This window comes from Cherax quadricarinatus, chromosome 2, assembly GCF_038502225.1.
Source record: "Cherax quadricarinatus isolate ZL_2023a chromosome 2, ASM3850222v1, whole genome shotgun sequence".
NCBI lineage: Eukaryota > Metazoa > Arthropoda > Malacostraca > Decapoda > Parastacidae > Cherax > Cherax quadricarinatus.
In genome coordinates this window covers 79,260,726-79,273,897 of record NC_091293.1, presented here as the reverse complement: position 1 = coordinate 79,273,897, position 13,172 = coordinate 79,260,726, and the positions used below count along the sequence as shown (strand labels likewise).

The 13,172-nt window shown below is 43.3% G+C and overlaps 1 protein-coding gene across 3 annotated transcripts in view; it reads left to right on the top strand.

Annotated features, from left to right (window-relative positions):
- Nucleotides 1-13,172, top strand: part of LOC128684301 (prestin) — a 149,867-nt gene that overhangs the window by 128,682 nt on the left and 8,013 nt on the right. For all 3 annotated transcript variants that reach the window (XR_011392499.1, XM_070089196.1, XM_070089192.1), the window contains exon 13: nucleotides 501-743. Coding sequence is in view for 2 of the 3 variants with exons in the window: in XM_070089196.1 (XP_069945297.1) it covers nucleotides 501-743 (243 nt within the window). In the remaining variant the exon portion in view is untranslated. The remainder of the gene's footprint in view (nucleotides 1-500; nucleotides 744-13,172) is intronic.

Genomic DNA, 13,172 nt, shown 5'->3' with positions numbered 1-13,172 from the left:
ACTTAATGCACGACCTCTCTAACACTTAATGTACGACCTCTCTAACACTTAATGTACGACCTCTTTAACACTTAGGTCGTACATTAAGTGTTAATGTACGACCTAACACTTAATGTACGACCTCTGTAAGTGTTAGAGAGGTCGTACATTAAGTGTTAGAGGTCGTACATTAACTAAAGCTTCTAACTTTAACATTTATGACAATATGCCAATATTTCCTTGCATATTTTCACAACTGGAAAGGTAAAATGCAGAATGTTTTTAAATTTTTATTTGATCATCACTAACTAATGATTTCATCAATTTTGACCAGACCAAAACACAAGTCACTGCTGTCGTGGTTCCTTGTTCTGAGACCATTAAATTCACACATTTATCCGCATATGCTATTTGGTTAAGATATTTTTTGATACATAAAAGATATTTCTACAGATATTTTCACTTGTTTGGTTAGTACGTTATTATTTGCTACCATGTAGTTGAAGTGAATGTTCCTGTAGTCAGAGGCAGGAGTCACGCCCGTCAATGGAAGTCGAGTGACCAGCAGCTACACGCAGGAGACACTGGACATTCAACTGCAGCAGACGCCAGCAGACAGGACCACCAGCCATACACGGAACACACTGGACATTCAGCTGCAGCAGACGCCAGCAGACAGGACCACCAGCCACACACTCGACACACAGCAGACACCTGCAGAGAGAGAAGCCACAGACCCCAGCACAACATTCCTCACAAACCCAGTAAGTCAAATTCTCACTCGTCCTCATTCACCTCATGAGAAAGATGATGGGAAAGACTCACTCTCTCTCTCTCTCTCTCTCTCTCTCTCTCTCTCTCTCTCTCTCTCTCTCTCTCTCTCTCTCTCTCTCTCTCTCTCTCTCTCTCTCTTTCTCTCTCTCTCTCTTTCTCTCTCTCTCTCTCTCTCTCTCTCTCTCTCTCTCTCTCTCTCTCTCTCTCTCGAGACAAATGCAACAGACACCTTGTCTCCCTCCATGAGAAATGAGTATAGAGAGAAACACACTTCGTATCAATAGCTGAAACATATAGGTAAGAAATACAAGGAGGACGAACTTAAATACATTTTTTATAAAGTACGTAAATCTGGATTTATTTTTCATGTAAAGCAAATATATTTTGTTACTTAAATCTGATGTTGGTAAGACACGCACAAAATAATATAAAATGAAATATTTAACATTATTCAGAGTTTTAGAAACTAGATGATCGTGTGGAAGTTACGGAAAGTATAGTTCAGAGGGCAGAGGAAGGGTTGATGGCGTGACTGGGGCATTCAGATTATTATTATTATTATAATCAAGGGGGAAGCGCTAAACCCGGAGGATTATACAGCGCCTGGGGGGGGGATGTGGAAGGCATTCAGGCTTAATTCGGGGAACTGGAGCACAGATCCAATTCCCTAAATCAAGAGCCCCTCACCAACATCAAGGAACCTTCCTTGAGGGGTGGGGCATTCAGAGAGAATGGAGCAGAAAGAGATGACCAAGAGGGTGTATAAATGTGAACAGGAAGGAGGGGCAGGGGCCTCTTCAAGACGAGATGGAGGGAGAGTATGAAGGAGGTTCTGAGTGCTAGTAAGAACAGCAGCCCAGCTGACTTTAGTGAGCTTGTTAGACGAGGATGACTGGAGACAAATGGTTTTTACGTGAGCATCAGGAAGGTAGCATTTGCGAAGGGATTCGGTTGGTCGGACTTGAGTCCTGATAGTGAAGTCGAGTGACTGCATTCAGAAAGGGAAGATGGGGGCAGTGGTCAGTAGTGTGGAAGGTGAGGCTGTGGTTAGTAGTGTGGAAGGTGAGGCTGTGGTCAGTAGTGTGGAAGGTGAGGCTGTGGTCAGTAGTGTGGAAGGTGAGGCTGTGGTCAGTAGTGTGGAAGGTGAGGCTGTGGTCAGTAGTGTGGAAGGTGAGGCTGTGGTCAGCAGTGTGGAAGGTGAGGCTGTGGTCAGTAGTGTGGAAGGTGAGGCTGTGGTCAGTAGTGTGGAAGGTGAGGCTGTGGTCAGTAGTGTGGAAGGTGAGGCTGTGGTCAGTAGTGTGGAAGGTGAGGCTGTGGTCAGTAGTGTGGAAGGTGAGGCTGTGGTCAGTAGTGTGGAAGGTGAGGCTGTGGTCAGTAGTGTGGAAGGTGAGGCTGTGGTCAGTAGTGTGGAAGGTGAGGCTGTGGTCAGTAGTGTGGAAGGTGAGGCTGTGGTCAGTAGTGTGGAAGGTGAGGCTGTGGTCAGTAGTGTGGAAGGTGAGGCTGTGGTCAGTAGTGTGGAAGGTGAGGCTGTGGTCAGCAGTGTGGAAGGTGAGGCTGTGGTCAGCAGTGTGGAAGGTGAGGCTGTGGTCAGTAGTGTGGAAGGTGAGGCTGTGGTCAGTAGTGTGGAAGGTGGGGCTGTGGTCAGTAGTGTGGAAGGTGGGGCTGTGGTCAGTAGTGTGGAAGGTGGGGCTGTGGTCAGTAGTGTGGAAGGTGGGGCTGTGGTCAGTAGTGTGGAAGGTGGGGCAGTGGTCAGTAGTGTGGAAGGTGGGGCAGTGGTCAGTAGTGTGGAAGGTGGGGCTGTGGTCAGTAGTGTGGAAGGTGAGGCTGTGGTCAGTAGTGTGGAAGGTGAGGCTGTGGTCAGTAGTGTGGAAGGTGAGGCTGTGGTCAGTAGTGTGGAAGGTGAGGCTGTGGTCAGTAGTGTGGAAGGTGGGGCTGTGGTCAGTAGTGTGGAAGGTGGGGCTGTGGTCAGTAGTGTGGAAGGTGGGGCTGTGGTCAGTAGTGTAGGTGGGGCTGTGGTCAGTAGTGTGGAAGGTGGGGCTGTGGTCAGTAGTGTGGAAGGTGGGGCTGTGGTCAGTAGTGTGGAAGGTGGGGCTGTGGTCAGTAGTGTGGAAGGTGAGGCTGTGGTCAGTAGTGTGGAAGGTGAGGCTGTGGTCAGTAGTGTGGAACGTGGGGCTGTGGTCAGTAGTGTGGAAGGTGGGGCTGTGGTCAGTAGTGTGGAAGGTGGGGCTGTGGTCAGTAGTGTGGAAGGTGAGGCTGTGGTCAGTAGTGTGGAAGGTGAGGCTGTGGTCAGTAGTGTGGAAGGTGAGGCTGTGGTCAGTAGTGTGGAAGGTGAGGCTGTGGTCAGTAGTGTGGAAGGTGAGGCTGTGGTCAGTAGTGTGGAAGGTGAGGCTGTCGTCAGTAGTGTGGAAGGTGAGGCTGTGGTCAGTAGTGTGGAAGGTGAGGCTGTGGTCAGTAGTGTGGAAGGTGAGGCTGTGGTCAGTAGTGTGGAAGGTGGGGCTGTGGTCAGTAGTGTGGAAGGTGAGGCTGTGGTCAGTAGTGTGGAAGGTGAGGCTGTGGTCAGTAGTGTGGAAGGTGGGGCTGTGGTCAGTAGTGTGGAAGGTGGGGCTGTGGTCAGTAGTGTGGAAGGTGAGGCTGTGGTCAGTAGTGTGGAAGGTGGTTCTGTGGTCAGTAGTGTTGAAGGTGAGGCTGTGGTCAGTAGTGTGGAAGGTGAGGCTGTGGTCAGTAGTGTGGAGGGTGGGGCTGTGGTCAGTAGTGTGGAAGGTGAGGCTGTGGTCAGTACCTGGACCTGGAGTTTACCTGGAGAGAGTTCCGGGGGTCAACGCCCCCGCGGCCCGGTCTGTGACCAGGCCTCCTGGTGGATCAGAGCCTGATCAACCTGGCTGTTGCTGCTGGCTGCACGCAAACCAACGTACGAGCCACAGCCCGGCTGATCCGGAACTGACTTTAGGTGCTTGTCCAGTGCCAGCTTGAAGAATGCCAGGGGTCTGTTGGTAATCCCCCTTATGTGTGCTGGGAGGCAGTTGAACAGTCTCGGGCCCCTGACACTTATTGTATGGTCTCTTAACGTGCTAGTGACACCCCTGCTTTTCATTGGGGGGATGGTGCATCGTCTGCCAAGTCTTTTGCTTTCGTAGTGAGTGATTTTCGTGTGCAAGTTCGGTACTAGTCCCTCTAGGATTTTCCAGGTGTATATAATCATGTATCTCTCCCTCCTGCGTTCCAGGGAATACAGGTTTAGGAACCTCAAGCGCTCCCAATAATTGAGGTGTTTTATCTCCGTTATGCGTGCCGTGAAAGTTCTCTGTACATTTTCTAGGTCGGCAATTTCACCTGCCTTGAAAGGTGCTGTTAGTGTGCAGCAATATTCCAGCCTAGATAGAACAAGTGACCTGAAGAGTGTCATCATGGGCTTGGCCTCCCTAGTTTTGAAGGTTCTCATTATCCATCCTGTCATTTTTCTAGCAGATGCGATTGATACAATGTTATGGTCCTTGAAGGTGAGATCCTCCGACATGATCACTCCCAGGTCTTTGACGTTGGTGTTTCGCTCTATTTTGTGGCCAGAATTTGTTTTGTACTCTGATGAAGATTTAATTTCCTCATGTTTACCATATCTGAGTAATTGAAATTTCTCATCGTTGAACTTCATATTGTTTTCTGCAGCCCACTGAAAGATTTGGTTGATGTCCGCCTGGAGCTTTGCAGTGTCTGCAATGGAAGACACTGCCATGCAGATTCGGGTGTCATCTGCAAAGGAAGACACGGTGCTGTGGCTGACATCCTTGTCTATGTCGGATATGAGGATGAGGAACAAGATGGGAGCGAGTACTGTGCCTTGTGGAACAGAGCTTTTCACCGTAGCTGCCTCGGACTTTACTCTGTTGACGACTACTCTGTGTTCTGTTAGTGAGGAAATTATAGATCCATCGACCGACTTTTCCTGTTATTCCTTTAGCACGCATTTTGTGCGCTATTACGCCATGGTCACACTTGTCGAAGGCTTTTCCAAAGTCTGTATATATTACATCTGCATTCTTTTTGTCTTCTAGTGCATTTAGGACCTTGTCGTAGTGATCCAATAGTTGAGACAGACAGGAGCGACCTGTTCTAAACCCATGTTGCCCTGGGTTGTGTAACTGATGGGTTTCTAGATGGGTGGTGATCTTGCTTCTTAGGACCCTTTCAAAGATTTTTATGATATGGGATGTTAGTGCTATTGGTCTGTAGTTCTTTGCTGTTGCTTTACTGCCCCCTTTGTGGAGTGGGGCTATGTCTGTTGCTTTTAGTAACTGTGGGACGACCCCCGTGTCCATGCTCCCTCTCCATAGGATGGAAAAGGCTCGTGATAGGGGCTTCTTGCAGTTCTTGATGAACACAGAGTTCCATGAGTCTGGCCCTGGGGCAGAGTGCATGGGCATGTCATTTATCGCCTGTTCGAAGTCATTTGGCGTCAGGATAACATCGGATAGGCTTGTGTTAATCAAATTTTATGGCTCTCTCATAAAAAATTCATATTGATCTTCGACTCTCAGTCTGGTTAGCGGCTTGCTAAAAACTGAGTCATATTGGGACTTAAGTAGCTCACTCATTTCCTTGCTGTCATCTGTGTAGGACCCATCTTGTTTAAGTAGGGGCCCAATACTGGACGCTGTTCTCGATTTTGATTTGGCATAGGAGAAGAAATACTTTGGGTTTTTTTCGATTTCATTTATGGCTTTTAGTTCTTCCCGCGATTCCTGACTCCTAAAGGATTCTTTTAGCTTAAGTTCGATGCTTGCTATTTCTCTGACCAGTGTCTCCCTACGCATTTCAGATATATTGACCTCTTTTAGCCGCTCTGTTATTCTTTTCCGTCGCCTGTAAAGGGAGCGCCTGTCTCTTTCTGTTTTACATCTACTCCTCCTTTTTCTTAGAGGAATAAGCCTTGTGCATACATCGAGTGCCACCGAGTTAATCTGTTCTAGGCATAAGTTGGGGTCTGTGTTGCTTAGTATATCTTCCCAGCTTATATCGGTTAGGACTTGGTTTACTTGGTCCCACTTTGTTTTTGTTATTGAAGTTGAATTTGGTGAATGCTCCCTCGTGACTAATCTCATTATGTCGGTCTGGGGCTCCGCGCATACATGACTGAACCTCAATTATGTTGTGATCTGAGTATATTGTTTTTGATATGGTGACATTTCTTATCAGATCATCATTGTTAGTGAAGATGAGGTCTAGTATATTCTCCAGTCTAGTAGGCTCTATTATTTGCTGGTTTAAATTGAATTTTGTGCAGAGATTTAAAAGCTCGCGTGAGTGTGAGTTTTCATCAGAGCTGCCTCCTGGTGTTATTACTGCAACAATATTATTTGCTATATTCCTCCATTTTAGGTGCCTTAAGTTGAAATCCCCCAGGAGCAAGATGTTGGGTGCAGGAGCTGGAAGATTTTCCAGACAGTGGTCAATTTTTAACAGCTGTTCCTGGAATTGCTGGGATGTTGCATCCGGAGGCTTGTAGACTACCACAATGACTAGGTTTTGGTTCTCGACCTTTACTGCTAAAACTTCCACTACATCATTTGAGGCATTTAGCAGTTCTGTACAAACAAGTGACTCTGCAATGTACAGGCCAACCCCCCCCCCCCTTTTGCCTGTTCACTCTGTCACATCTGTATAGGTTGTAACCTGGGATCCATATTTCGTTGTCCAAGTGATCCTTTATGTGGGTCTCAGTGAAAGCCGCGAACATTGCCTTTGCCTCTGCAAGCAGTCCACGGATGAAAGGTATTTTGTTGTTTGTTGCTGGCTTTAGACCCTGTATATTTGCAAAGAAGAATGTTATCGGACTGGTGGTATTGTTGGTACTGGGGGGGGGGATTTTTTTTCCGGCATTAGTATCTGTATCTGTTGGTTTGGAGTGGAGGCCATCGACTGTGGTTCCACTCCAGGAATGACTGGATTTGGTGTACGATTTCTGCCATTTCCTGCCAGTTTTTTTTCCTTCCTGGCACTAAAAAACCTCTCCCTCTTGAGTGGCTGTGGCTACCCAGGTTTTCCCATGGCCTGGATGTTTTGTATCTTTTTGTCCCCTTTAGATGGTATGCCTGGCAATTTAAGTTATAGCACAGTCTTTCCTGTACTGAAGAGGTACACAGTTCAGGGTGAAAAAGCTTACAGGAAGGGAGTTTGCATTTTCCTGTTGTCATATGGGCATGGCATTTTCTAGGGTGATCATAGTTGCACGTCCTATCTGTTTTTCCAGATTTCCCATGCCAGCAGATACCGAGTGCATAGTATGTGCACAGGCTTGGTTTCCGTTTGCGTTGGGTTTCTGTGACTGTATTCCCTGTTGGTGCATGTTTTCCTGTCTTACTTCTATCCTCCCTAGCACCAACAATGGAGCTCCCACCAGTTGTTTTTGGTAATATATCCTCACTATTGCTAGTGGAGTCCTCTTGTTTGCTATTTCCTGCGGTATTTCTAGTTTGCAATAGTGGTTTTATCTTATCTTTGACTACACTTGTTTCCCTACTATGGCTCCTGTCCCCTATGAGGTCATTTATATGTATTCCTTCCTGAGTAGTGTGGAAGGTGGGGCTGTGGTCAGTAGTGTGGAAGGTGGGGCTGTGGTCAGTAGTGTGGAAGGTGGGGCTGTGGTCAGTAGTGTGGAAGGTGAGGCTGTGGTCAGTAGTGTGGAAGGTGGGGCTGTGGTCAGTAGTGTGGAAGGTGGGGCTGTGGTCAGTAGTGTGGAAGTTGGGGCTGTGGTCAGTAGTGTGGAAGGTGGGGCTGTGGTCAGTAGTGTGGAAGGTGGGGCTGTGGTCAGTTGTGTGGAAGGTGGGGCTGTGGTCAGTAGTGTGGAAGGTGAGGCTGTGGTCAGTAGTGTGGAAGGTGGGGCTGTGGTCAGTAGTGTGGAAGGTGGGGCTGTGGTCAGTAGTGTGGAAGGTGAGACTGTGGTCAGTAGTGTGGAAGGTGGGGCTGTGGTCAGTAGTGTGGAAGGTGGGGCTGTGGTCAGTAGTGTGGAAGGTGGGGCTGTGGTCAGTAGTGTGGAAGGTGGGGCTGTGGTCAGTAGTGTGGAAGGTGGGGCTGTGGTCAGTAGTGTGGAAGGTGAGGCTGTGGTCAGTAGTGTGGAAGGTGGGGCTGTGGTCAGTAGTGTGGAAGGTGAGGCTGTGGTCAGTAGTGTGGAAGGTGAGGCTGTGGTCAGTAGTGTGGAAGGTGGGGCTGTGGTCAGTAGTGTGGAAGGTGAGGCTGTGGTCAGTAGTGTGGAAGGTGAGGCTGTGGTCAGTAGTGTGGAAGGTGGGGCTGTGGTCAGTAGTGTGGAAGGTGGGGCTGTGGTCAGTAGTGTGGAAGGCGGGGCTGTGGTCAGTAGTGTGGAAGGTGGGGCTGTGGTCAGTAGTGTGGAAGGCGGGGCTGTGGTCAGTAGTGTGGAAGGTGAGGCTGTGGTCAGTAGTGTGGAAGGTGAGGCTGTGGTCAGTAGTGTGGAAGGTGAGGCTGTGGTCAGTAGTGTGGAAGGTGAGGCTGTGGTCAGTAGTGTGGAAGGTGAGGCTGTGGTCAGTAGTGTGGAAGGTGGGGCTGTGGTCAGTAGTGTGGAAGGCGGGGCTGTGGTCAGTAGTGTGGAAGGTGGGGCTGTGGTCAGTAGTGTGGAAGGTGGGGCTGTGGTCAGTAGTGTGGAAGGTGAGGCTGTGGTCAGTAGTGTAGCCTGTGATTATCTCTGCTTTTAAATCAGCTGTTATGTTGGTCCAGGTTTGGTCAAGTGAAGATCAGATGTCTCAGAAATTCTTATAAGCTTATTTATAGCTGGTATTAGCCTGCAACTGAAGAATGAGACTTGTGAAACCTTTAAGAATCTTAACTAAGAAAACGTTTCACCAGCCTGTGGCTTCTTTAGTCCAATGCAGAGAAGAGGTAATCAGTCTTTCAGTCTAAGGGACTGCTTTCCTCAAACTACTTATCTTCCACTCTTCCTCTCTGTGTTGGACTGAAGAAGCCACTGGCTGGCAATACGTTTACACAATAAAGTTTCCTAAATGTTGCACAAGTGACTCATTCTTCAACTTGCCTGTTTTTCAAAGCATTTATAACATAGCTTTCACTTGTGCATATTGTTAAGGAAGTTAGGTACTTGCGGGTCTCCAGTTCAGGTAAGATTTATGGTGAAGTATCCAGCAAGTATTAGGTGATTTTTGGTAGTGTTTGTTAATTCTCAGTATTTTAAGGTTGTCACAGAGTGGGAGTATAAGTATGAGGTAACTTGTAGACTGTTCCAACTGTAGCTGGGGTCTTAAGTTTTTCGTTATAAAACTAGCAAATATATATTCACCATGTTTCTTCCCTGGTACATGTAGATTTATTAAGTATTAGTTCTCAAGATACAGTACCCAACCCCCTGACTCCCCTTATCTACTACAACACACACGAAACTCATACCACTCTTTCCCTCTTAACAACTTACCCACGCTACCCATAGCCTTCTACAAAACCTTAAGTTAGTCCAAATGTGCTCCATAACCTAAGGAACCCATGATCTATTAACACAAGCAATCAAAATAGAAACAATGGGACAAACTGTTTAGTACAGAAACGCAGATGATCAGTGTATATATATATATATATATATATATATATATATATATATATATATATATATATATATATATATGGCGTGCCGAATAGGCAGAACTTGCTATCTTGGCTTAAATAGCAACGCTCATCTTGCCATATAGGACAAATGAAATTTTTTTTTTTATGCAATAATTTCGCCAAAATCATTCTAAACCTAACGAAAAAAATATATTTGATTGTGTTTGTTTAGTACTAAATTATTGTAAACGTATTTAAAATGCATTTAGTTGGGTTAGGCTAAAATAAATTGTTCTTGTTATAATAAGGTTAGGTAAGTTTTTTAAGATTCTTTTGGTGCAAAATTTAAAATTTTTACTTTACCTGGAGTTTACCTGGAGAGAGTTCCGGGGGTCAACGCCCCCGCGGCCCGGTCTGAGACCAGGCCTCCTGGTGGATCAGCCCCTGATCAACCAGGCTGTTGCTGCTGGCTGCACGCAAACCAACGTACGAGCCACAGCCCGGCTGATCAGGAACTGACTTTAGGTGCTTGTCCAGTGCCAGCTTGAAGACTGCCAGGGGTCTGTTGGTAATCCCCCTTATGTATGCTGGGAGGCAGTTGAACAGTCTCGGGCCCCTGACACTTATTGTATGGTCTCTTAACGTGCTAGTGACACCCCTGCTTTTCATTGGGGGGATGTTGCATCGTCTGCCAAGTCTTTTGCTTTCGTAGTGGGTGATTTTCGTGTGCAAGTTCGGTACTAGGCCCTCTAGGATTTTCCAGACTTAATTTTAATTGAGTTCTTGCTAACTGACCAGTTTTACATATTCGGCACGACATATATATATATATATATATATATATATATATATATATATATATATATATATATATATATATATATATATATATATATATATATATATATATATATATATATATATATATATATATATATATATATATATATATATAATGTGCAAAACAACCACTCTGAAAGAATAGAGAATTCCAAGCGCTTTCGTGACTACTCACATTATCAAGGAACTATGAAAGTGAAGCATCCAAGGAAGCTATATAAGGGGTCGGCCAGCACCTCACTATCAGATCCCACAACGGTTAAACACGTGACACGCGGCTAGCCAACTTGGATAGGTCCTTTGCAAAACTCACCCCCAAGCTATTTATTTGTCCAGTGTATTATTAAATTCTACCCAAATTCTATTAATTATAAATGGATCTAATTTATATAAACCAAAGGAAATATTCATATTATTGTCAAAACTGCTTTTTATGAAACAAGATTCAATTATATTCCTGTCGACCATGGACTTGCTTGATACTACTTTCTCAACTTTTTGAAAATCAATTGGATGGTTAAAATCTCTTACATGAATAAATAGAGCATTGGAATCTTGTCCAGTTCTAATGCTATATTTATGTTGTTTTAATCTTAGTTCGAGATTTTTACCAGTTTGACCGTAATAAACTTTATCGCAAATTTTACAAGGAATCTTATAGACACATCCATCAGCATTTTGGGGGGAATTCTTAATCAAAAGTTTTTTTTACTGTATCAAGATTTTTGAATACAACTTTAATATTAAAAGTCTTAAGAAGAGAAGGCATATCAACCAAGTTTTCATGGTAAGGGAGAACCAACATATTTTTAGTTGAATAAGGCTGGTTGCCCTTTTTTGGATTATAAAAAGTGTTCCTAGCAACTTTAAAAGATTTATCAATTACATTTCTTGGGTATTTTAAATCATTACCTATTTCATAAATTTTGGATATTTCCTCATCTATGAACTCAGGACTACAAATTCGTAAAGCTCTCAAAAACATTGATGAGAAAACAGACAGTTTGACTCTATCTTGATGCGAGGAATAATAGTGGACATAGGAACAGTTATTTGTAGGTTTTCTGTAAATTTTAAATTTGAATTCATTATTACCCTTAATAATTAAAACATCTAGAAAAGGCAATGAGTTATTTTCTTCAAACTCAACAGTAAAGTTTATAGAATGGGCTAAGCTATTTAATTTTCCAAGAAAATGGTGTATATCTACATTTTTGGGCATAAGACACAAAATATCATCAACATATCTGAACCATTTAGCTCTATTAGGGAGGATTGTGTTAAGCAACCTTGTTTCAAAAAATTCCATGTATAGGTTACTAAGAACAGGTGAAAGAGGATTTCCCATTGCCATACCAAACTTCTGAGTGTAAAATTTATCATTAAATACAAATTTTGCATCAACAATGCAAAGTTTAATAAGTTTAATGATAGTAGGAACAGGCAATGGTAAATCATAGTTAACGAGTTCTTCAGATAAGAAACTTAATAAATCATCAACAGGAACTTTCGTAAACAAGGAAGTAACATCAAAACTAACCATGTTAAAATCATTTAAGTCAGTCAAGGAGCTTAATTTATCAACCAAGTCTATTTTGTTTTTAACATTAAAGTTAGAAATTTTGCCAACAATAGGGCTCAAAATATCAACAAGCCATTTGGATAATTTATATGAAACTGACCCTATGGAGCTAATAATTGGTCTGACTGGATTCCCTGGTTTGTGTGTTTTTATTAGTCCATACATGTAAGGTAAAGATGGATTAGTGGAAGTAAATTGTTTGACTAATTCATCTTTGCCTTTCAGTAGAAGTTTTATTGTTTTATTGAAATTGCTGTTAACGGTTTCTAGGGGATTTTTCCTAAGTTTAGAATAGGTTTCAGTATCATCTAAGAGATTATTCATTTTTTCTTGGTAATCATTTTCTTTCATAATTACTATTGCATTTATTTTGTCTGCTTTAGTAAGGCGCAAATTTTTATTGTTATTAAGTGTATCATAAGACTTAAAGAATCTTTGAGGGCAATTGGGAATGTTTGGTTTTAACATAGAGCTATATACCATTCCTTTACTAATATTAATTTCATCAGAGGATAAATCAGAAAATTTTTCAAAGTTACAAAAGGCTTTTGCAATTTCAACATTATTAAGTTTTTTTGAAGTTGCAAAACTTAGGCCAAAACCTAGAGCAGCAGTTGTATGTTTGTCTAAAATTTCATCTGATAAGTTAATTACAAAATTGTTATTAGCATGCTTTGTCCAATCACTATTTTCAATTAAAATGTCTAGTTTTCTTTGTAGTTTTCTCTTGTTCATTACAAATTCTTCTGAGTTTATTATAGCAATGATCCAACATACTGTGTTTCCATTCTGATGGAATGGCCTGATTAAAAAAGTATTTTTTGTTTCTCAATATTTTGAATGCTTCCTTCTCCTGTATTTTAGTTATTTCAATATGTTTCTGAAGAATAATTCTCATAAAATCATCAAAAGGACGATCTCTCATGTCAAGGAGTCTATTGGGTAAAAGAGACTTGGGCAGAACTTGTTCATTTAAACAATTTTTAAAAAAATTAAGTTGAATTTTTAACTTGTGGGACTTGTTGGCAAAATTTCTAACTTTAATGTTTGTAGATGAATGGTTCAGAGAACCGACATGTTGATAAATTAGACACATGTGCAACTCTTGGGTATCTTTATTGAGGAAACGTTTCGCCACACAGTGGCTTCATCAGTCCATACATAGGAGAAACTTGAAGAACAGGAGGAGAATGAGGTAATCAGTCCCTCAACCTTGAGTCGATGTGTTCAGTCCATCAATCTTGAGTAGAATACGGCAGATGAGCGGAGAAGCAGCTTATAAACCGTATGGCAGGAGAGGTGTAGCAGTCATAGGTAGTGTCACATTTGTTCAATGTGGAAGTAGGTTGTGCCCAAGAATTAGGCAAGCGAAGAATTCCTAAGTATTAAGATCCCAAGAAGTTGCAGTGTCTGACAGGTTTGTAGATGAATGGTTCAG